This window comes from Oncorhynchus mykiss, chromosome 6, assembly GCF_013265735.2.
Source record: "Oncorhynchus mykiss isolate Arlee chromosome 6, USDA_OmykA_1.1, whole genome shotgun sequence".
Lineage (NCBI taxonomy): Eukaryota > Metazoa > Chordata > Actinopteri > Salmoniformes > Salmonidae > Oncorhynchus > Oncorhynchus mykiss.
Genome location: NC_048570.1, coordinates 40,662,726 through 40,688,877, shown reverse-complemented (window position 1 = coordinate 40,688,877; position 26,152 = coordinate 40,662,726). Strand labels below are relative to the sequence as shown.

The following is a 26,152-nucleotide window of genomic DNA, read 5'->3' as shown; positions in this document are numbered from 1 at the left end:
TGGGGGTGATTGCTGCCATCTATTGTACTTCATGAACATGTGTGCATGTCTAGACAATAGTGACTAGGGTTGCACATTTTGGGGAATATTCAGAGGTGGAAACTTTCAGTGGGAATAAAAGGGAATATATGGTTATTAACGGGAATATATGCAAATTAATATTAATACCATTTAAATGTAGATGTTTTTTGAATTGGATATATTTAGCATATCATTTGGAGACAGAAATAGAAACCTTTCAACTTATCATAAGTAGACATAATTGCAAATGATTAAATCCTTCCAATAGAAATAAAAAAACAATTTAGTTATGAATTGAGCATTAATTAAATGAGTTGACTCTTCACATGGGATGATTTCACTGAACAACAGAAGGGAATATTGAATGATCTCCAATGATCCACCGCATCTCCCAAAAAACGTTTTCAACATAAAATGATAGTCTAGAAACTAAAGCTTTGGTTGTCTTCCTCTCAGGCTTCCATGTCTTCTCCCTGGACCTCCTCAATGTCCACCTCTTGAACATCAGACTCTGAAGCCTCATCTTCACTGTTACTTTCCAACCTTGTTGAGGATGGCTCATTGTCAGGCTCAAAAAGCCTCAAATTTGCCCGGATGGCCACCAATTTTTCAACCCTTGTATTGGTCAGCCTGTTGCTTGCTTTGATGTGTGTGTTCCCAAACAAGGACCAGTTGCGCTCTGAGGCGGCTGATGTTGGTGGGATTTGGAGGATGATGGAGGCAACAGAAGAAAGAACCTCAGACTCACAAAGTCCCTTCCATCAGGTGGCTGATGAGATATGTTGGCACGACTGCCATATTGCATCTCCATCCCAATGCCAGACTGCCAAGAACATTGCCCTCATCCAGGCCATGGTGGCAAGACACGGTAGTTATGACACCATATACCTTGTTGATCTCTGCAACAGACAGGATGCTCTTGCCAGCATACACACAACATGTACGCAGCGGCGTGTATGGTTTTCAGGCAGAAGTCTTCATGCTTTTTGATACATTTCAGAACTGCAGTTTCTCAGATTTCTTCTCTTACATTTGCAAGCAGAGTCTGAACATCAGACAGGATGGCATTGTCTCCCTCAATCTGTGCAATGGCTACTGCTATAGGTTTCAGGAGTTTCAGGCTGCTTACCACTCTCTCTCAAAATAGATCATTCAGGAGGATCCTCTTGATGGGGCTGTCCATATCGGCAGATTGTGATTGCCATTTCTAGGAGAGACGTCTTCCCCTTCAGGAGACTGCCAAACATGGTGACACCACCACCCCAACGGGTGTTGCTGGGCAACTTCAACATGGTGCTCTTATTCTTCTCACTTTGATTGGTGAGGTAGATTGCTGCTATATCATGATGACCCTTCACATACCTAACCATTTCCTTGGCTCTCTTGTAGTGTATCCATTGTTTTCAGTGCCATGATGTCCTTGAGGAGCAGATTCAATGCATTAGTAGCACAGCCAATGGGTGTGATGTGAGGGTAGGACTCCTCCACTTTAGACCAAGCAGCTTTCAATTACTGAAGCTGGAGTCATATCTCCCTCACTAACTTTAAGCATCAGCTGTCAGAGCAGATTACCGATCATTGCACCTGTACACAGCCCATCTGTAAATAGCCCACCCAACTACCTCATACCCATATTGTTATTTATTTGTTGCTACTTTGCACCCCAGTATCTCTACTTGCACATTCATCTTCTGCTCATTTATCACTCCAGTGTTAAATTGCTAAATTGTAATTATTTCGCCACTATGGCCTATTAATTGCCTTACCTCCATAATCTTACTACATTTGCACACACTGTATATAGACTTTTCTATTGTGTTGTTGACTGCATGTTTGTTTATTCCATGTGTAACTCTGTTGTTTTTGTCACACTGCTTTGCTTTATCTTGGCCAGTTCACAGAAGTAAATGAGAAATTGTTCTCAACTGGCGTACCTGGTTAAATAAAGGTGAAATAAAAAATAAATAAATGTTTGCAGCATTGTCTCTCACCAATGCAAATCCCTTCTGTGGTTCAAGGTCATTGATGACTGCCTTCAGCTCATCTGCAATGTAGAGACCGGTGTGTCTGTTGTCCCTTCTGTCTGTGCTCTTGTAGAATACTGGTTGAGGGGTAGAGATGATGTAGTTAATTATTCCATGCCCATAACCATTCAACCACCCATCAGAGATGATTGCAATACAGTCTGCTTTCTCTACGATTTTCTTGACTTTCATTTGAACTCTGTTGAACTCTGCATACAGCAAATGAGTAGTTAAAGCATGTCTGGTTGGAGGGCTGTTTGCTGGGCGAAGAACATTCAGAATTCTCTTCAATACACATTGCCTGTGAGCATCAGAGGTGAACCAGTTGCATACACAGCTCGAGCAAGACATTCATCAGCATTTATCTGACTACGTTCCTCCATTGAGTCAAAAAAACTTCTGATTCCAGGAGGACTATGAGCTGTTGCTATCGATAAGATGTCTGATTAATCATTTTCACCTCGAATAGAAGTAGAGGGACTTTTGTCAGAGGTTGCTTGTTGTGAGCGCTAAGGGAACTTTATGCACTTGGCCAGATGGTTCTGCACCTTTGTTGCATTCTTCGTGTATGATTTGGCACAGTATTTGCAAATGTACACAGCTTTTCCTTCTACATTAAGCTTCAGTGAAATGTCTCCACACATCAGATAGTGCCCGTTGCATTTTCCTGTTAAGATTAGGGAAAAAATGAGTAAAAAAACCCAAATACAACTCCTTTGTAAGATAAATGTTTTAAAATGAAACATGTATGGAAACAGGTGAATTAACACTCCTCAGTTAGCAGGCTCAAGCAAGCTAAAACCCACATGGTAGCAAAAACTAACTAGCAGAAATTGTTAACGTTAGAAATGATTTAAACACTTTTTGCTGTAGGCTACTATTTACTAGTTGACAAAAAAGAATGTATGTCATAAAGTATATTCACCCCACCCAGTATTGTAATCAAAACTTACCAGAAAGCATGTAGTCCTAGGCTCAGACAGTGTAGTAGTGTGGGCTCAATAGCATCTCATTAGTGTGCAAGATCTTGAGAATCAACTGTACATGTGATGGAAGAGTGCACTGCACATGATGGAAGAATGCACTGTGCATGCAAAGGGTTGCAATTCCATTGAATTGGGGATAGTTTCATCAAAATATGCCACAAGACCTAGAATTGCCTTATGTGTATCCCACAAAAAAGGTTCACTGTTATAAGCTAACTGTTTTAATTAATTTAAACAAAATTCCCGGGCTTAACTTCCCATGGAAAATTTCTGACCCTTTGCAACCTTAATAGTGACCCATCCACTAAGCTAGATGTGGCTGGGGGTGGTGATGGGCTATGAAAAGCCAACTGACATTTACTCCTGAGGTGCTGACCTGTTGGACCCTCGACAACCACTGTGATTATTATTATTTGACCCTGCTGGTCATCTATGAACATTTGAACATCTTGGCCATATTCTGTTATAATCTCCACCCGGCACGGCCAGAAGAGGACTGGCCACCCCTCATAGCCTGGTTCCTCTCTAGGTTTCTTCCTAGGTTTTTCCCTTTCTAGGGAGTTTTTCCTAGCCACCGTGCTTCTACACCTGCATTGCCTGCTGTTTGGGGTTTTAGGCTGGGTTTCTGTACAGCACTTTGTGACATCAGCTGATGTAAGAAGGGCTTTATAAATACATTTTATTATGGCATTTCTTTCACATGGCCCATCAATTTATACAAGTGTGTAAGCATCCTCTAATAATTATTTAAAGCATAAAATATTTGTATCTGTATAATTTCTGTTCTTGATATTGCTACTATGCTTAGTAACCATTTCACTGTACCGTTTACACCTTCTGTATCCTGTGCATGTGACAAAGAAACATTATAATTATTATATTATATTTGATATAGTGTGTTTACCAGAAACGGTTATGTGAAGTACAACATAACCTGCACTAAAGTCAGATTTGATCCAATAGAAAAAAACACAATTTCAAATCCTTCAACATAGTACCACATTCCAGGTGGTGGGTCACATTTGTGAGCACCCATGGGGTGTAAGGATGGGACAGGCCCGCTTTTGTCCCCATCTGGTGGCTAACTGACTTGTTACAAGGTGTGGCAGCTCTCCACAGAGACTTAATTGACTGCAGCTGCACACCTGGCCGCAATTAGGGCTGCAGCAGCACATAGGCTATGCAGTGGCATTCACACAGGAGAGCGAAACATGCTGAAGCTCTGTCGCAATCGTTGGACCAGAACCCCAATATGATTAAGGTTTGAAGCTCTCTTTGCTCTGGGGTAAAATACTATCTTCCCCAGTATTTATGGCCAGTGTTTGACTTGGAGCATTTGCTATGTTTAAGAAATGAATTGCCTTGTCTAACTACCACGTATGTAACACACTCCACCTATGGAGTTGTTACACATAAGAAAACCATCAGTATAAAAAGATTGAACATACCCGAAAACAACTGTACCTAATTGAGGAGTCCATAAATGTAAATTCTTTCTTGGACCATTGGAAATCACTCAACAAACAAAAAATATAATAATTGGAGACACAAAATGGAGATAGAGTATGGATTAATCCATTTTAAAACCGTATTTACAACCTCACCAAGGCACAAGACAAATTGCAGAAATATGAATTTTTCATAAAAAATTCACTAGATTTCCACATCACTGAACAGGAATTGAGGGGGAAAAAATACTGTGCTAACAATGGCATATTAAACAAGATAATTAAACACAGTTCTGAAAAATTCCAATTGGCCATCTTAAAATGATTCAATTTAAGTGTAGGCTATATCCTTGAGACTTGAAATGGACACATAACCCCTTTAAGAGTGGAGATACATTTTTACCCCAAAGCTCAAGTCTTTCTTGTGAAGATCAAAAGCTAAATAGGTCTATAAGATCCGCATTCTGTAGGGTTTTTCACTTCCTTGTGGATAACAGTAATTAATGGGGGTAGCATTATATGATGATATATGTGTCTATCAAGATAGATTTCAAAGGTTTTACTGAAATCAGTCATTTGAAATACATTAATTAGGCCCTAATCTATGACTGGAAATCTAAAAGAATTCCCGAGACTGGAAAATACAAAAGGCAGTTGAAACAACGGCAAGTCGCCTTTCTACAAAAAAAACACATTTATCTGGTATAGAACACCGGAAACTTTGTAGATCATGGGCTAACCAAGTTATTTTCCTTGCCATCAGTCAGGTAGGTGTGGGGTGGCCATTCTAATACAGAGGATGGTTCAATTTTCTCATTCTTCTCAACTTCAAGATACTGAAGAAATATGTATTTTGATTAATGGGGGGACAGATGCATCCTTACTTCATGTTTATGCACCCACTGATAATAACCTACAGTTCGTTAAAAAATTCTGAATAAGGCACCTGGGGGTGCTTATAATCGGAGGTGATTTTTAATTGTGTGATAAATCTAGACAAGCTTCCTGCAACCAACGTTCTCTCCAAAATGAGTAAAGCACTTAAGAATAGCTGCGTTAAGGCTGGATTGGTGGACATCTGGCACCATGTGCATCCTACTTTTTATTCTAACCCACACAACCCTTTTTTTTTTTTTCAAAGAGTAACTAAGTGCGACATACTACCCATCACTGTCCGACCATGAGACCATGAGTCTCCAATAAGAAATAATAGAATGTCTAAAAGATGGCGTTTAACACTGGATTACTGAATGATATAGAATTTAAGGTATTTGTTGAATCAGAGACAAAGCAACAGCTTGAAATCAAAGCTTTGCCTGACATGTTGCCTGTTACTCTCTGGGAGTGTGCCAAAGTGTACCTGAGAGGGCGTATAATTGACTTTGCGTCTGTAAAAAAATAAAAAGAAGAAGAGGAAAATAAGTGAGGCCTATAGTCACGCTTGAAAATAAAAAATGTGAATTACAGTGGCAGCATAAGCAGCAGCAATCCCAGATCATCTTAAAGGAGATGGAAGTGGCAAGAGTGGAACTTAAAAAGCTGTTTTCTGGAAAATGATGTAATCTAAGAAATATTACAAAAGTGGAAATGGCTGCATCTACTATAAAGAAAATAAAACCTACCAGTAATGATACTTTTCTAACAAAACCCAGCCATATTTGTGATGCATTTGCAGACTTGTGTAAAATACGTTGTAAAAAAAAAAAACACTGATAAGTGCGAAAATGTGGAGGAGATTAAGGGCTTCCTTCAGAGCGTTAAATTGCCTACTATTTCAGAGGAAGAAGAAAGAAATGGACACACCGATCACAGAAATTGAAATTAAGCAAGTGATGATAAATCAAAACACTGAGTCCTTTGCAAATGAATTCTACAAGAAATTTGCTGAAAGTCTCTCCTATACTATTACACTGAACAAAAATGTATACGCAACATGTAAAGAGTTGGTCCCATGTTTCATGAGCGGATCTCCCTCAAAATGTCAGTACAAATTTGTTTACATCCCTTTTAGTGAAAATGTCTCCTTTGCCAAGATAATCCATCCTGACAGGTGTGGCATTTCAAGAAGCTGATTAAACAGTATGATCATTACACAGGTGCACCGTGTACAATAAAAGGCCACTAAAATGTGCATTTTTGTCACAACACAATGCCACGGATGTCTCAAGTTGAGGGAGCGTGCAATTGGCATGCTGACTGCATGAATGTCCACCAGAGTTGTTGCCAGATAATTGAATGTTAATTTCTATACCATAAGCTGCCTCCAAACCGTTTTATAGAATTTGGCAGTACGTCCAACCAGCCTCAGAACCGAAGACCGCGTGTATGGTGTCGTGTGGGCGAGCAATTTGCTGATGTCAACGTTGTGAACAGAGTGCCCCATGGTGTAGGTGAGGTTATGGGCAGGCATAAGCTACGGACAGCGAACACAATTGCATTTTATCAATGGCAATTTGAATGCACAGAGTGTGGCAAGATCCTGAGGCCCATTGTCATGCCATTCATCAGCCACCATCACCTCATGCTTCAGCATGATAATGCATGGCCCCATGTCGCAAGGATCTGTACACAATTCCTGGAAGCTGAAAATGTCCCAGTTCTTTCATAGCCTGTATACTCACCAGACATGTCACACATTGAGCATGTTTGGGATGCTCTGGATCGACGTGTATGACGGTCGCACAGCAATTGAAGAGGAGTGGGACAACATTCCACAGGCCACAATCAACAGCCTGATCAACTCTATGCGAAAGAGACGTGCCGCATTGCATGAGGCAAATGGTGGTCACACCACATACAGACTGGTTTTCCGATCCACGCCCCTACATTTTTTTTAAGGTATCTGTGACCAACAGATGCATATCTGAATTCCCAGTCATGTGAAAGCCATAGATTAGGGCCTAATTAATGCATTTCAAATGACTGATTTCCTTATATGAACTATAACTCAGTAAAATCTTTGAAATCTATCTTGATAGACGCATATATCATCATATAATGCTACCCCCATTAATTACTGTTATCCACAAGGAAGTGAAAAACCCTACAGAATGCGGATCTTATAGACCTATTTCGCTGCTGAATTGTGACTACTGCAGACTACTGCAACAAGCATACCGTCACAGACTGAAGCGATTTGTCAGCACGATCATACATCCGGACCAAACAGGGTTCATAACGGGGAGGTACTCAGGAAATAATATCCACAGGCTTCTCAACACCATGGCACACTCCCGGAGAGTAGGAGAGGAAGCTGTGGTCCTCTCTCTGGATGCAGAAAAGGCCTTTGACCGGGTTTCCTGCGAGTTTCTAGCCCAGACGTTGATCAAGTTCAGTTTCGGGCCAATGTTTCTAAGTTGGATACAGGGATACAAACTGGTGAGGGTCCAAAAACGTGCCTTTTTTTTTGCACTGAAACATGCAAAAAAAAATCCCTGCTAGGGGGAAATGCAGGTTAACTAATTAAGCAACAAAGAATATGATCAGTCTCTGTGTGAAAAATAAAACGTGGTTAATGTGAACCTAACTCGCAGCTGAAAAATGTAAAGAAAGCAATCCAATGCTATTTGTTACCTAGACTTTACTGCAAATGAGAAAGAACAATACACTAATATTGCAGGTAGCCATGACAGCCTTTATAATAGAACGCTTGTGACCACACACACATCTAAATATTGCACTTGGGAAAAAAACATCTTCAGGTAGAAATAGAATGAAACAAACAGGCATTCTATTTTTTCTCTATTATAGTGCCCACTATAGACATCGATCAAGTGCACAAGTCTACATGTGGGCGAAAAATAACGTTCACTGAATAAAAATAATGTAATAATCTCCCCCACACTCACACACGTGTTACTGTCAAGTTCAACACAACAAAAGCAATATCTTTGGGCTACACTGCACATTATTAGATTGTACACTTTCTGCCTGTGGACATCTGTTCTATAATGTGCCAGCAGAGCATGTTGGCATAATTGACCTCTTTCAGGCAGAGTACACCTGGCATACCCCTTTTTATCCACTGTATTGAAAAAGGGAGAAAGAGGGGAAAGTGTGTGGTGTTCGTTTCACCTCTATGGTGGCATCCAGTTTAAGCCAGGCCCAGCTCCACTTCATCCCTGAATGCACTTGTTTTAACAAGCAACGCCTCATTTTCACCTAATTCTCTCATTCAGAAAATGAACCACATACTGTAGAGGGAAAACATTAGTGCACAGATAACTAGTTATTGTTAGCTAACGAACAAACTAACATTTCACACAGATTGCCAGGGTCCAGTAAGCAGCTAACGCATTATAACTTGAGGAACGGCAAGGAGTCGTAGCGAATTGGTTAGATTACTAACGTTAGCTCATCTGACGTTGTAATGTTATCGGTCTGACTTTATTAGCCAGCCAATTTTCACCCCATAAACTCAATTTGATAAATTAAATTGGCAAATGCCCATGATTTCTCTGGTTAGCTAACAGATCATTTGAACCAGCTAGCAAGATACTTAACAATGCGAACGATACTTGGTCCACCACATTTTCTCCCTCACCTCAAACTTTCTAAATGCCAGTTGTTTTTCGGTTACAGCTCATGAGGTACGCTTTATCCCCTTCCCACCCCTGACTCCGTGGTCAGGCTTCTCACCTACCTATCGTTATCGTTCAGGGGACACGCTGCTGTAAATTAAATGACAAACTGCCTTTCCACTCTCCCGCGCTGATGCTGTAAAACTAGCAAATTGGTTGTCTCCTCTCTCTTCAGTCGCGTGCTGCATTATGTTGTTATGTGAACGATTGGCTGAGCCTTGGATACAGCCAGTATTGCTAATACGCATATCACTCATTCGCATACAGCCAGTAGTCATCCAAACTTTTCTTATCGGATCTACACAAATCACGTAGGTCACCTATTTTGGATTCAAAACGGCGAATTTCCCCGAAAGATGACTAGTTTGCATCCCTGTGGATAAGAATACTTTATTCAAATCCAAAAGCCTCAGTTCATGCAAACAGTGCTATATCCAATTATTTTATTCTGGAGAGAGGGACAATACAAGGTTACGGATTGAGCCCCCTACTGTTTGATAACTGTATTGAACCTTTAGTCCAAATGATAAGGGATGAAGAGGATATTAAAAAAGGTATTAAGATTGGTGGAGAGGAGCATAAGATTTCCCTATATGCAGATGACATTCTCCTCTATTTATCTTAGCCACAGGCATCCATCCCATGTAGATTATTAAATAGTTTGGTCATTACTCAGGGTACAAAGTAAATGTTGACAAAGAGGCCATGAAAATAGGAGGCGACATTTCACAGCAAGCAATGGCCTTGCTGTCATTTAAAATGGCCAAATTGTAGTAGAAGATATTTATGAATTACCATACCTGCTCGTCTAGACCATTTGTATGAAGCAAATTACACAAAAATGTATTGTATCAATAGAATTAGAGCAGATACGGACAGATGGAACATTCTGCCCCTCTATCTAGTAGGGAGTAAAATCAGTCCAAATTAACATCCTGGCAAGATTACTACAGTATACCCATTTCAGATGCTACCTATCCCTATAACTACCTCTATTACCACTGGGCAGCTCAACTTAAACCATTGACTACCTGGCTTGTTGATGACAGTGGGTCTCAATGGCTCAACATTGAGAAGTCCTTGTGTACTTCAATACCCCGGCAGCTCTTCCATTTTCCAAATCCAATATCAGAGAACATGAGCTAAGCACCTGGTCTCAGTTCAAAATTAAGATTTGGAGAGTGGTTCAGAAAATATCCATACACCCGTCAGTCTCAAAACATTGTACCATCTCTGACTCAGGTTATAAAAGGGTGATCTGGATTTAACCTGTCTTTCATACACCAACTTTTCCATGGAGACACAAAGTCATTCCAGCAGCATACAGGGTGAGTTTGGCCTACCTAGTAGGGTTGGGCGGTATCCCGAGTTTAATTTCGTCATACCGTCCTCCTCTCACCCCGGTATTTAGGGTATTACCAGTTTAGTACACCAGGGGCCGCCAAAAAAAACTCAACCCATTGGGCTTCTATTACCAGAATAGCGAATTTGCATGGAGGCTGCTAGCTAAATATGCTAACGAGCGCAAACAAAAATAAACTAATTGCAAAGACAGGCAATCTAGCTAAAGTTTACATATATAGGTAGGCGCTACCAAATGCCATTTTTGGTGAGTTTGGACATCTACAAGCGAATATGAACGAGAGACATTGTGCAAATGAACAACGTTTTGATGCACACAGTACTGGCTCTCCAGCAGCATGTGTCTGTGCGGAGTCTGGAGTTGCTAAGGCAACAGGCCTATCTGTGCTGCTAGGAGAAGAGGGGGAGGAGCAAACAGGCCGAGAACGGAGAGGAGAAAAAACGCAATGAAATCAAGACAGCAGTGGCAGCAGTACAAATAACTCACCCAAAGGGCTTTGCCTTCTCAAACACGGCAGAAAGCTAACACAATATGATGCCCTTAATAATTTAGACACTTACTTAGATGGCAAGTAAACTAGGGGCCATGTTAACGCATAATTCTGCGCTTTTTCACGCGGTAGAAAAAAAAAAGATAAAACACACAAGGAATATCTTGCTATGTTTTCTAAACACAGATCTAAAATGCTTCTTATTGTAATTTCTGCTTGGCATCAGACTCATTTTTCAGTTCAGCTTCAGTTGCACTTCTAAACTCGGATGAGATTTCACAAACAGGCATTCTATCAGCTGGCTACATTCTTTCTATGATAAGCCTAAACATGAATAATATGATGGCCATGCATCGTTTTTGAAAAAAAGACCTTGCCGTTTCATTGTAAGCTCATTTACTTGTATGGTTGCCCGTCAAATAACGTCGCACTTCTGTTGACATCCAATGAAAATGAAGCTTATGTCGAATGTGTTGCACTCATGTATTTTCGGTGAAGTCCCTGATTACTCGATTGAAGCAACAAAAAAAAAAAACACTTGACTGTCAATATAAAACATGGACTCCTGTCAATACACAGCTGTATTCGTCTGCTCCCGCTTTTCCTGTTGCGCTATTTACAAACAAACAGGTGACTGGCTCAACTGCGCTGGGGAACTAAGTAGGCTTCGTAACGTAAAATAATGTGACAGGTGAAATAAGAACGCAATCTTCTTTGTCTCCTAACGCACTGCACAAGTTGACTGCAGGCATTGCCTGAAATGGCTACAAATATTAAGATGTATTGAAAAACTTCAAAGAAATAGTTTCAACGGTATTGAAAAACCATCCCGTGGTTATTTCCAAATACCCCCGGTATACCACCCAAGCCTACTACCTAGGAGAGATGTGTATACATTCTTACAAAATCAGACACTTTCTAGAGAAGCATAAAGACTGGGCTATCATCCAGCACCCCAAAACACCAGAACTGTTCCTGACGAGGAATCTAAATCAAGAACCTGTCACCAACAGTATCTTCCTTTTGTACCAGAACCTTGTTTCAACTGATGATTGTGACTCTTTGTATTTGAAAAGTAAATAAGAGATAGAAATAGAGAAGGTTCTCTCAGACCAAGAATGGGTGGCATTATGTACTGAGGTACTCACAGTGACAAATTCTAACTCTTGGAGAGAATTTATGCGGAAAGTGACTTCAAATTTTTTCAGAACCCCCAAACGTTACGTTAAAAAGCCCGGAATCACCGCCGCCAGTGACCACTGGAGGCAGTGTGGAGAACAAGAAGGTAACCACCATTATATATTCTGGTCCTGTCCAAAGTTGAGCAACTTCTGGGACTTGGTGTACAGGGACATCTGCCAAGTGTTTGAAGCAGAAATCCCACAGGATTGTAAGACCGCTGTATGAGGTGTTATATCTGCTGGTATCATTGGCAGGAAAAGTATTTATTTGTTACAAATTGGCTTCAACCCAGCGGTTGTCCAAAATCTAAAGAGATTTATGAAATGGAAAGGAAAACACATTCTTTAAGACTTCAGGGTGAAACATGTATTTATAAAATGGGTACCTATAGAGAATACCCTTTTTCTGACACCCAACTAGAGTGAACCAAGCCCCCCCCAGCTTTTATCTAAATTTTCTTCTCCTTTTTATATTACTGTCCTGTCTGTCTGTTACTCAGTGATACTACTCTATTATAACTATTGCTGACAATACTGTCTTGTCCTCTTTTCCATTATTATTATTTATTTTTCTTTTGTCAAGTATAACTACTTATAGATAATTATATTAGTATGGTCTGTATTGTGGTACATGTATTGAATATGCACATTTTTTAAAATGTTTGATTTATTTTTGTATTTTTGATTTTACTTTTATTTAACCAGGTAGGCTAGTTGAGAACAGGTTCTCATTTACAACTGTGACCTGGCCAAGATAAAGCATAGCGGTGCGAAAAAAACAACAACACAGAGTTACACATAAACAAAGGTACAGTCAATAACACAAAAGAACACAAAAGAAAATAAAGATTTTTCAATTTATGTACAGTGGGTGCAAATGTAGAAGAGTAGGGAGGTAAAGGCAATAAATAGGCCACAGAGGTGAAAATAATAATTACAATTTAGCATTAACACTGGAGTGATAGATGTGCAGATGATGTGCAAGTAGAGATACTGAGTAGAGCAAGACCAATGACAATAATACTTTTTTTTTTTAAATAGCTTTTTACCCAATCAAAAGTCTAATTCAATTAGACCAGGCTCAAAATATTCAAATGTACAATTAAAACAATTGCCCTATATGAATATGAAGTATGGGGTCCACTAACCAATCAAGATTTCAATGCTTTTTAAAATTTTATTACAAACATCAAACTTAAATCCTTCATGCAGAATTCTGCAAAAGCATTCCTAGAGTACAGAGAAAAGCCCCAAATAGTGCATGCAGGGCCGAATTAGGCCAATATCCATTACTAATTAATATCAAAAAATGAGCCATCAAATTCTAACCACTTAAAAACAAGCGACCCCTACTCCTACCACTACAAAGCCCTGAAATGCAAAGAGATTAACAGAGAAAAGTCCCCTCATCCAGCAAGTCTTGAAAGCAAGTTCACAAATCACTACTAACCCAACAAAGCCTCAGGACAGCACTCGGACCCAACCAACCAAAAAATATATATTTTACCTGTTGGGAAAGCATTACAAAATCTCAAAGTAAATGTAAATGCTATTTGGCCCTAAACACACAGTGGCAGAGTCTGACCACTGTGATTGAAAGAAAGCTGAGAAAAAAATGGACAAATGTACAGACTCAGTCAGCATAGCCTTAACATTGAAAGGCCGCCAAAGCCAGACCTGGCTCTCGAGAGAAGACAGGTTTGTGTGTCCACTGCCCACAAAATGAGCTGGAAACTGAGCTTCACTTCCTAATCTCCTGGCAAATATTTCCCTCCGATTACAAGGACCCAAAAATCATTTGAAAACATCAAATATAGACAAGCTCCTGTATCCGTCAGGTGAAAATACCGCAGTGTGCAAAATGTGTGACCTGTTAAGGGTAACCAGTGGAGAACAAACACTAAAGTAAATAAAACCTAGGCCATATATTTATCTGTTTAGTTATTTATCTTACCATAATTCTACTTTTTGCACACACAGCACATGCTCTCGCAAACACTGGGCCCTAGTGGAGCCAGCTAGTTGTACCAGTAGTTTAATTAGTCTGAACCATTATATTTAATATTTTATTTCATGTAGCGACCGACGGCCTGTACAGGTCCGGAGAGAGAGCCTAAATTCTAGTCCCATTGATATGCCTAATGATCTGTAAATAGCTGATAGGAAGAGGTGAGACATGGAAATACCACACACACACAGACAGAGAGAGAGAGGGTCAGTTCCTCTCCAGTGCACTAAGCCAAATGACCAGGGCTTACCAGGACGTGACATCACTCAGTCACAAAGAGTCTGACCCCACTGACACTCAGAAGATACAGACACATAACACCATAGATAGAGGTCTCATTCTGTACACCTCTGACACCCAGAAGATACAGACAGATAAAACCATAGAGAGAGGTCTCATTCTGTACACCACTGACACCCAGAAGATACAGACAGATAAAACCATAGAGAGAGGTCTCATTCTGTACACCACTGACACCCAGAAGATACGGACACATAACACCACAGAGAGAGGTCTCATTCTGTACACCACAGATGCACACACACACTTATTAAGAAATAAACAACCACCCCAAACACATGACCCCTGCACCCACATACCACACAATACCTCCACCATCTCTCTCTCTCACACACACACACACACACACACCTCCAGGCTATAGAATACAAGTCAGTCAGTCTTAGTGCTGGGCAGAGCTTATTCCCATCTGATTCGAAGGCCACAGAAGATATGGAAAAGCTATTTAACCCTTAACTTAGCAGCCCCCCCCACACACACACACACACACCCTCACTCTGTACACCCCCGTCTTTTGTCGGTCCCCAGGTTGGAAGTCTTATCCAAAAAGGAAAGGATTATTATTCTTGAAGCACCACCAAAAATTATACATCCTCCATTTCTCCCTTCTCCACCCGATGGCTGTGAATAAAATGATTATTACTCTATAATTCCACACCCCTTCATCCCCTGTCTCCCTTCAGTCTTCTCCCCACCCGCCCCTCCTCGCCTCTCCCCCAGACCTGTGTGTGTTCTGGTCTTATCTCGGAGTGAGGGGTTGGCTCGCAGGGCTCAGAGGGCACACTGTGATTATGTATTTGTCTGTTCCAGTCAGGGAGAGGAGATAAGGGACCAGAGGCTTCCACCAACCCCAGAGAAGGTGAGTCCTACATCGGGTGCATGTGGCCTGCCTACCTGCCTGCCTCTTTCTGTGCATCACTATCACTATTTTTCTGCCTCTGTCTCCCTCTCTAAAAAAAAAAAAACACACACACACACGTATATAATGTTTAAAAAATGAAAAATAAATTATTATAATGCTACTTAAAGTAAGCGTCAAAATTTGTCCATTATTATCAGATAATCTCTTGGTAAATACCAGAATCAGGGTTGGGCTCAATTCAGAATCAAATGAAGAATACCTCCAATTTCAGTTCAATTCTTGAATTAAAGTAGTATATACAGGACACAGAATTGCAATTTGAATTTAAATTAAAGGAAAAAGTAATTAAATTCAGAGAAATTCAAATGCTTCTTCTATGCTATATTAGGTGTAGTCTATACAAATATATATCTTGTACACAAAACATGTCGTTATATACATGCGTATAAAATATTGTTGAAACAGCTGCTTTTCAGGACACTCTTAAAATGAACGATCAAGGGGGGAAAAAAACTTGTAGGCAAATATTCTAAGTCATTACATTTCATTCATCACTTAAATTTGATTCAAAATGGCGGAAATACTACATTTTCCAGAATGCATTAGTTTAACCCACAAGTTCACCCAAACAAATGAAATGGTTGGTGGAAATATAAGCACTAAGGTTAAAAGAGTATATGAACATTGTTTCCAGGGAAAAGTGATGTATTATTTGGTATCTGGAAGTGTGAGCTGTATGTTTCAAATGAAACTCATATTCGATGACTGAGTGGGATTTATTTGAATTGCACCGAATTCAATTCTACTCCTGCCACTTAAATTCAAATTCTACATCCTGTGGGGTGTGGCCAATTCAATTTGAATTTCAACTCATGAGTTGAATGGGAGTCAATTCCCAAACTCTGAACTGAGCCCAACCCTGACGAGAAAACCGTAAAATCTCCTCCTCACCAGCCCTTGCTCAGCGTAAATGTTATTTGACGGGCCAACTCATTTTAAAATAACTCGTCTTTCAAGTCTCAAATTAACACCAGAGACACAATGTCAAATAAAAAAAAGGACACATCCATTGCCGTTTCCAACATGGCTCCTTTCTGACATTCTAGAAACAGCCCATTTTGTTTGGTCTCTGTCCGCCACTCTCCTGAGAAGTCTCACACACACAAAGGCATTCCACACTCCACATTCTGCAGCGCTGGGGAGGCTGATGTGAGACTGATGTGATGTATGAGGGCATTGTGGAAAAGTGGAGCCCCATCACTGAGACATCTAAGGCAGGGGAGTGAAGGCTTTCTGGCCCTGAACAACACTCTTACGGAGTTTGATATGGACGACCTTGAGTTAATGACTTCCAAATGAGCGCCGTGCGTTTGACAGACAGAGAGGGATGTGTTGATGTACCATTAGCTCCATATACAGGGTTGGAGGGGTCAGTGTAATGGACGTCTGTCAGGGTGTTTTCTCCCCTCACTACTTTGATAATGAAACTGTTAGATGTGGGGAGGGGATGGCCTCAGCTGAGTCTCAGTTCGGCTTTCAAAGGAAGCGTGAAGCGGATCACAGGCTAGGCTACTAGGGGTCAGAGAGAGAGCGAGAGAGAGAGCTAGAGAGCTAGAGAGAGAGAGAGAGCTAGAGAGAGAGAGAGAGCTAGAGAGAGAGAGAGAGCTAGAGAGAGAGAGAGAGCTAGAGAGAGAGAGAGATATAGAGAGAGAGCTAGAGAGAGAGAGAGAGCTAGAGAGAGAGCTAGAGAGAGAGCTAGAGAGAGAGAGAGCTAGAGAGAGCTAGAGAGAGAGAGCGAGAGAGAGAGCTAGAGAGAGAGAGAGAGAGAGAGAGGAGTAAAGGAAATCTCACACTGTCATTTTTCACCATGTTTAACTCCGATACTGTTGTTAATACTCACATGGGCATGCACGCACAGACACTTTACACACAGTCATGAAAACCAAAAAAAAAGGTCAAACTCCAGCTGGGTTGGTCCAACCACACACTTAGACCTCATTCATTCCGGTCCCACCTCTGTGGTCTGACCTTTGACCTTACTCAAGCGAGACCCCTCGACCCGAAAAAGAGGAACGATTCATCTGGGAGGTTAACGCACACAGACAAATGAAGGAAAACATTCATCTGGTGAAGGATCCACCAAGCAGACCAGAGAAGTAAAACGAGACGAGTGAGGCCACCGGCAAAGACGCACGAACGCACACAACCTGATCCCGTATCCATTACCATGCCTTGGGATGTGACAACCAACGTCAACATAACCATTAATACTGCCACAAGGCTTCGGTGATTAAGATGTGTCCCATTGTTGTGTGACAGATATTCTGCTGTGTGGTTGTATATCACAAAAAAACTATTAGTTCCCATGGCCCTAAAATGGATACAATTTAAGCATATTTTATTTAATTGCCTACAATTTAATTACTGCTACAAAACATTCTATTTTATTCTACACCCTGGTGGTGAGCTACTTGAAATGGCAGCTCACTTGATAAAAATACAAGTTTAATTGAATCCCGCTCGCAATGTCGTTTCTCAGAAGTGGCTACAAAGTCTAGCAAAGGTAAATTAATAGTAACCAATACAAGAGAAGTTAATAAAAGTAATGGATTTTTCCTGATAACTCAGGAGTGTTTGGAAGAACGTCACTGATATGAGCGAGCGTGACAGTAGACAAAATGAGCCAGGAGAGGAGAGAGGGGAGAGACGGAGCGATGGCAGATGTCCTCGGGAGTAATCAGAAATGCAACGATTTCAAAACGGAAGAATATTTCCAATGGCTGCTGACCGAGACTGAATGAGGCGAGGAATCCAAGTCGAAACGCTGATAATTACCACCTCTGGTTAGTCAGAGAGAGAACGAGAGGGTGGACGGGGAGAGGGAGAGAGGGGGTTACTATGGTGCTGGTGTGAGACCAGGAAACTGAAGAGTAAGGTGTCAAACGCAGAAACACACACTGAACATATGCCATGGAACTAAGTCTTCTCTTGGTTTTACACAATTACCTCATGTTCTAATGAACAGTAACCTCCATGAACACACAGGGATAACTTTCACTTATCTAGCGTGGGTTCACTTCCCCCAATTACCTGCAGGTATGCTAATATGATAATGAATTGTTAGCATCATTATATTTCTCTGAAGCGGCGTGCCCAAGGTCAAAGCAAACAGCTCGGTTGATCGGCCAGACCGTGAAAAATAAATTAATCTGCTGTTTAATCTAATAATGAGGCAGAGCATCAGGCTTCTCCTCTCATTAACACAAGTGTAATTGCATTTGAGGAGGCACACACACCAACGTGCACACAGGCAAAGATCAATTCATTACAGGTGGAAAAGGGGAAATAGCAGTCCTGAAACAGAAAACACAAAAAAACACAGGATTACCTGATAATTGACATTCTGTGTGACTGTGTGTGTGACTGTGTGACTGTGTGACTGTGTGTGTGTGACTGTGTGTGTGTGTGTGTGTGTGTGTGTGTGTGTGTGTGTGTGTGTGTGTGTGTGTGTGTGTGTGTGTGTGTGTGTGTGTGTGTGTGTGATATCTTTAACCACGAAGCCCTTCTCATTAGCATGGTAATAGTGAAACAGCAGGGTGTTGTATTAGGATTCGTCTCATTACACTTTCAGGAGATTTAAAGTTTACTTTGAAAGTTACAAAAACACTCAGACCTGTAGTTAAAGCGTATTTCAGGAAAGTTGCACACCTCAATAATAATAACTTTCATTTCTAAATATAAAAACTGCTTCTACAGAGTGCTTACTTTCCTTGGCATTCAGCTAATGTATGTACTTATTCCACCTTAATTTAACCAGGTGTTCACAGCCTGCTTGACACTTGGAAAACCTGATTTCCACACCGTAGCTTGCATTCATTCACCCGCACACACAGGTAAACGTTGGCCATTTTATGAAGCCTACTCACCCCAGTAAGATGGATGACTCCCAGTGATGTCACAGAACAGCCCATGAAGCCCACAAACTGCAGCTCAGGACAGTGCTCGGCAAACGCCCTCACCGACTTATCAGTTACCTGACAGAGGAGAGGGGGAGGGGAAGGGTTAACATTTCAACGTGTTGGAGCTTTTTCAAAGAGAAAGTCGACCAAAACATGTGGAAGCATTTGGAGTTACCCTCGCGCACCAGCTGTGTGTCTGACAACACTAATATCGGTGTGCCTAGAAGCCTGACACAAATAGTTAGTACTGTATCTAGTAAGTATTTCTCTCTCTGCTTTTTTCAACAGAAACATACATTTTTTTATAATTAATTTGGAGGTCAAAACCTGGTGTCCTGGTCTTTTGTGTGTGATTAGCTCCATTCTATATTTAATGCCCATCAGATATTCTGTCACTGCACTCTCCCTATCACGGTGTCAACATCCATCCTTTGAAGTTGACTTGATTTGCTGGAAGAGAAAGGAGAGGGAACGAAGGAGGGAGTAAAAAGGAAAAAAGGGGTAGCGGTTGAAGGACTGGGACAGGCAGTTGGTCCGGGGGAGTAGAGCTGTGATGGGTTAGTCCGTCTCCATTCTCCACCGAGGGAGGAAACGCAAAACAGCTCGTTATGGATTGATGATCAATACACCGGGAGAACATTGTCCCCGGTCCATCTCACGATATCAATATGGATTCCACACAAATTCTTCAGAGAGCGGCATTGATGAAAATGAGATCATTTTTTTCCACTTTGCTTAAGCAGGGGTGTATCTGCTCTCTGAAAGATGGGAATGATAGCTTGCATTCATTCACCCGCACACACGGGTAAACGTTGGGCATTTTATGAAGTTGCATGCTAATGTATACCAAACACAGAGTGGAGGGTGGGGGGGGTCAAGAAGAGTGAGAGAGAGAGAGAAAGAGAGATTACTGTCCGTTTCTCCACTGATATCAAACTGAGAACACACAAAGAAAATAAACAACAAAAAACAGCTCACAGTATTCAGTTGGCTTGTCGACTCTCCCTGTTGCTCTCTCATTTAAACCCCAAAACACACAACATTTTGGTCAATATAAAGATGAAAGAAGAGAACACTAGGGTGAAACAGGGGATAAAAGGGAGGCTAGGAAGAGAAACCGTATCGCTCCAGTAGGTCCTGCATGAACTCCACAGAGACCGAAGAAAGAAGAGGGGAGGCGGAGGCGCGGGACTGCAGACCTCCAGATCCATATTATCCCACACTAGGTTGCAAGACAAACTAAAGTATACAGCAAAGGCTGAGCTAGAGCAGTGCCATGGAAACAACGTGAGTGTTTGGTTCTTACTATCCTTGTGGGGACCAGAGGTCCTTGCCAGTCCCCACAAGAGAAAATTATATTTTAGGGGTCATGTTAAGGGTTAAGGTTAGAATTAGGGTTAGGTTTTGTGGTTAAGGAAAATGGGATTTTCAATGGGAATCAATTGTTTGGTCCCCAGAAAGATAGTAAAACAAACGTGTGTGTGTGTTTGTGTGTGTGTGTGTGTGTGTGTGTGTGTGTGTTTTGGGGTTTAGCCCTGGTTGAGCGCTTCTCAGATTACATATAGTGCTGACATTGCTAATAACACAAAATACCAATATCCTTGTTCATTTAATAAAGCCAGACATGCCCTTTGAAACGGGATGTTTTCCATATAAATCAACGAGCTGCTTTGATGTTTATGAGAGAGCATTACGAGGAGGGAAAACGTGAGAGGAGGAACCCATGGGGTTCTGGTATACTGTTCTACAAAAGACTACACACACACACACATCACACACAAACACACAAAGTCAACACACATACACGTTCCCAGCTTCCCCACTGTGTTCACACTGAAAAGATGCATCATTTCAGAGACTATTGTGATGCCCCCCATGAATCATGTTCATAATGAAAGATAAAAGAATATGCACATCATTCCCACTGTCCCAGATGAGACGGGGTTTGGACTGGCCACTGAGCCTGGCAAACAGCCTTAGTGTCAGATCTGAATGCGAAATCGGTCATTTGTCCAGCATGCCGTTACCAGCTGGGTTGTAAAATCTTGGAAAAACAAAACCTCCCCGTTTCAGTAGGTTTGAATAAACGTTGTCGCCCTACTGAACATGATCCGGAAGGTGGCCTTGCAGGAACACTGGTCGTCTTTACTACACCGGGGTCAACATCAGTTTAAACGGCTATAGGTGGGAAGCAAATGAAGATTACGGTCTGAGAGAATCTCATCTGTGAAACCGGTGACACACACACACAATTTTGCAAACGCACACAAACACTGAAACCTCTCAAAACACACCCTTTTCTCTTAGAAACAAACACGCCATTTAAACATGTTTTGTTGCAGCACACGGTACGTGCAAAATGTGTTTTTTTTCCCGGCTTGCGTATCTGAACCGCTAGGCTACCTGCCGCCCGTTTCAAAGCAAGACTCTTTCTAATCACATCCGATATGATCAAAGCAAACAGACACACATACTGCTATTGACCTCTGTGTTGAACAACTGCTGATCAGAGACTCTCCCATGTTGAATCAGTCTGATTCTGACGTCTCTTAAACATCATGCGATGCAGCTATGTCAAAGGGGGTCCACCTCAGACTGTCCTGTCTGCTTGATCCTAGTCTGTCTGGTTCTCTATCCAGAAACAACATTGATTGGCCAGCGTGTCCCCTCACCTAGTTCCCAGGTCTAAATCCGTCTTAATTAGAGAAAGCGAGAAAAACATTTCTCCTCTCTCCTCCCCCTCTCTTTCACTCCGGTCTTTAGGCCAAAGACTCGGGTCGCATTTTCCATACCTTCGTCCCATTTTTCTCTCCGTCGTCTTTTTGTTATCTTAAAGGTTATCAGGGCGAGGGAGAGAAAGATGGAACACCAAGGAGAGCGAGAGACAGAGAGGAGGAGGAGCAGAGAGGAGGCTCATCAGTCTCTGCTTTGCTCAGCCAGCAGACCATCCATTACTCCTGCTCAGACTGAAGTTGGCTACACATGATTGTCTTGCCTCAACAAAGTCCTCAAATGAAGCCAAATGTAAAAGCTATATTCATATCTCATCTATTTTTTTTATAGAAACGCTCCCACAGATGAAAAGGACAAACAGCTCATAGAAATCCATTCCAAAGCAATGATCTGAACGGAAGTCGGAGTTGGCCAGTGATACACTATATATACACAAAATGTATGTGGACACCCCTTCAAATTAGTGTATTTGGCTATTTCAGCCACAACAGTTGCTGACAGGTGTATCAAATTGAGCACACCGCCACGCAATCTCCATAGAGAAACAATGGCAGTATAATGGCCTTACTGAAGAGCTCAGTGACCATCACAGGGATGCCACCTTTCCAACAAGTCAGTTGGTCAAATTTCTCTGCCCTGCTAGAGCTGCCCCGGTCAACTATAAGTGCTGTTATTGTGAAGTGGAAATGTCTAGGAGCACCAACAGGTCAGCCGTAAAGTGGTAGGCCACACGAGCTCAAAAAATGGGACCGTGCGTAAAAATCGCCTGTCCTCCGTTGCAACACCCACTACCAAGGCCTCTGGAAGCAACGTCAGCACAAGAACTGTTCCTTGGGAGCTTCATGAAATGGGTTTCAATAGTTGCGCAGCCGCAAACAAGCCTAGAATCACCATGCGCAATGCCAAGTGTCGGCTGGATGGAGTGGCGTAAAGCTCGCCGCCATTGGACTCTGGAGCAGTGGAAGCGCCTTCTCTGGAGTGATGAATCACACTTCACCATCTGGCAGTCCGATGGACGAATCTGGGTTTGGCAAATGCCAGTGGAACGCTACCTGCCCCAATGCATAGTGCCAACTGTAAAGTTTGGTGGAGGAGGAATAATGGTCTGGGGCTGTTTTTCATGGTTCGGACTAGGCCCCTTAGTTCCAGTGAAGGGAAATCGTAAAGCTACAACATACAACAAAATTCTAGACACTTCTGTGCTTCTAACTTTTTGGCAACAGTTTGTGGAAGGCCATTTCCTGTTCCAGCATGACAATGCCCCTGTGCACAAAGCGAGGTCCATACAAAAATGGTTTGTCGAGATCGGGGTGGAAAAACTTGACTGATCTGCACAGAGCCCTGACCTCAACCCCATCAAACACCTTTGGGGTGAATTGGAACTCAGACCGCGAGCCAGGTCTAATCGCCCAATATCAGTGTCCAATCTCACGAATGCCTGTGGCTGAATTGGAGCCCCCGCAGCAAAGTCCCCGCAGCAATGTTCCAAAATCTAGTGGAAAGCCTTCCCAGAAGAGTGGAGGCTGTTATAGCAGCAAAGGGGGGGGACCAACTCCATATTAATGCCAATGATCTTGGAATGAGATGTTCGACAAGCAGGTATCCACATACTTTTGGTAATGTAGTGTACGTTGCAATCCATTTGAAATAGAATATAATCAAAGATATAAATATAATAATATAGTTCTGTGCTCCATACGCGGGAATGAAAGAGACAGAGAGCGAGAGAAAAATTTAGGTTTTTCCTACTATGCGTTTTCAGATCGGTGCAGATGAGGAAGAGGTGATCAGTTTAGACTATTGAGATGCACCTAAAGTCTTTTTCGGTATTTTTCGATAGGAAAGTACTCTGCATCCAGCCGGGACATGATTTGAACAGCTGGCATATGAAGCAGGTTGGCCAGAAAGCAAACCTTCACTCTGCCAATAGACCATCAGGAAACCATTTTCAGTTTGAATACCAACAGAATCAAAACCAACATACTGACATGATTCCTAAATGACTGCCGTCTGGACCAAGGCAAACAAATCATGGACTGGCCATATTCAAACTGTCTATCAGACCTGTGTGTGTGTTAACTCAGAGGGTGAGAGGAGAGACAGAGAGAGGAGAATCCTATCCCAGCACAGCGTTACAGGGCAGGATGGGCACGGTTTCAGACGAACTGTACCGTCCATTGAAGTGGTGTGTGTATGTGTGCGTGCAAAACACTAGGGAACAGTATCTCTGCACCCTTCACTCATTCCTCAGACTCTCGCTCGGGTCTTGATTTAAAAAGATGAAAAGAGGAGTGCCTAGCTCACAGAGGTCTGAAAGCCTTTTCGGAGGGGATCTGGTTTTTAATGGTCTCATTCAGAGTCTGAAGGGTTCAGTTTTGGTCCCTGAGCTAGGTTTGGGAAGGAGGTTGCCATTTAGCCATCTGCAGGGGGTGTCGTTGAGAAAATGCTGGGGTAGCAGACTTCTAGTCTAAAGTGGGTATTTAAAAACCTGTCGATGGCAGCTCACACGGAGCCTCATGAAGTATTGAACAGGTGCTCCGGCATTATCCGCATGCACGCACACCGAATCCGGTCGTGCGCGCATGTGTCAGTCCTTTAAAAAGTCAAAGAATGCGACCGCTTCTCTTCTCCCACCGTTGCCTGTCAGAAACCCCAACTAAACCCACGGAACAAGAGCGGGAAAACCCGCTACAGTCGAACCAATTGAAACCCAGCCGGTCGACACCGGTCCATTTATTAAGAGGGTTTTATTAAAGCACTCCAAGCAGCTTCAGGCCTTCCCGATAACGCTCGTAAATCTGACACAGAAGCGGAATGTTGAAGCGGGATGATTCTCATCAAAGCTATTTTGTCCAGGGCAATCATTTCAACTCAAACACTCTCCCAGGATGGATATCTCCTTGTTTATAGTGGTGATGATGGCTTCATAAAGAAGCAGTAAACACACAGAATAGAACGCACGTGGACACTTAGCATTGATTTGAAAAGACTGAGGTGGCGAAAAGGTAAATGAACACTTCCCTATTGTCAGTAAATAGAGCCAATGCAAGCTAGGTCCAACGTAAACGATCTACAATACAGTAATACAACACACACACACAGTATGCCACATGATTTCGCACATAGCCTACAGTATAGATTTAAATTGCATCTTAGTTTTTTTGTAAACACTTGTGGAACCCAATAGGCTACATTTTGTTGAATATATGAACATAGTTTAGCCAGCACACACAGCTCCTGATGAACTGTGAAGTTGGTTTGCTGACATTGGCCTGTCTAGAGTATTGCCCTCCGTCACTCAAACACAACTTCATCCCAACACTGAACTTTACAACGCTGGTAGAACTCTTTGTTTACTGTTCAAATGTTTCAAACTGCCACTTGAGCTCTGCTAACCCCTCTCAGGGAGGCCTAGGTGTGAACCACACTAAACGTCACAACATGTCTGTGTGTGTCTCTCTCAGAAAAACGGCGGGGTCCCCTGTGTGGGTGCTCTGACAGGCCACCTAGCAACCCCTCATCTACCCAGCAAGGAAATCTTTCCCTGTTGTTGGCTGTGTGTGTGTGTGTGTGTGTGTGTGTGTGTGTGTGTGTGTGTGTGACCTGCCAATGTGGGTAGCTGTACGTGATGACACAACTAATCCTCTGACCACTTGACTATCCATGATGCCCCACTGTGGGCTGGTGGCGTTCAAGGGCCTTGGAAATAAACACGGCCCTCGTGTTTACCCCTCTTTCTCCTCTTCCTCTCTTTCCCTCTCCATGACTGTTATTTCTCTACTGTTTCAAGATTCTTTGTTTCCCTTCTCTGTACTGCTGTATGTCTCTCTTGTCCGTCTCCGTGCACGAAGGTAACTAAATTTAAGAGGCGGCAGAGCAGGTGGAGAAGGATGGCTGGTATTGTGTTGTGTTGTAAACAGACCAGGGGGACCCCAGGCCCTGTCTGACAGAAAGGTCACACCTTTCACACATCAGGAACAAACACAAACAGTTCACTGAAGAGGCAACAGAGCGGAGCGAACTTTGCTTTGAGCACTTTGACTCACCCACAGTTTGCTACTGGCACTTCTTTAACTGGATCCCAGTGAACCCATAAAGGACTTTAGTGTCAGTGAAACCTGAGTAACAACAGAAAAAGTAAGCTAGACCCTCGTTTGAAAAAAAACAGTGGGAGTTATTTCTCGACATCAATTTACG

General features: G+C 42.1%; 1 protein-coding gene across 4 annotated transcripts in view; it reads right to left on the bottom strand.

The window, feature by feature from the left end:
* Positions 1–26,152, bottom strand: part of fbxl17 (F-box and leucine-rich repeat protein 17) — a 317,791-nt gene that overhangs the window by 197,550 nt on the left and 94,089 nt on the right. For 2 of the 4 annotated variants that reach the window (XM_036980120.1, XM_021606509.2), the window contains exon 7: positions 19,190–19,297. The exons of 1 other annotated variant lie outside the window; for it this stretch is intronic. In XM_036980120.1, coding sequence (XP_036836015.1) covers positions 19,190–19,297 — 108 coding nt within the window. Of the gene's footprint in view, positions 1–17,606; positions 18,618–19,189; positions 19,298–26,152 lie in introns of those variants that run through there. One more of the 4 variants, XM_036980122.1, reaches the window with a different exon arrangement.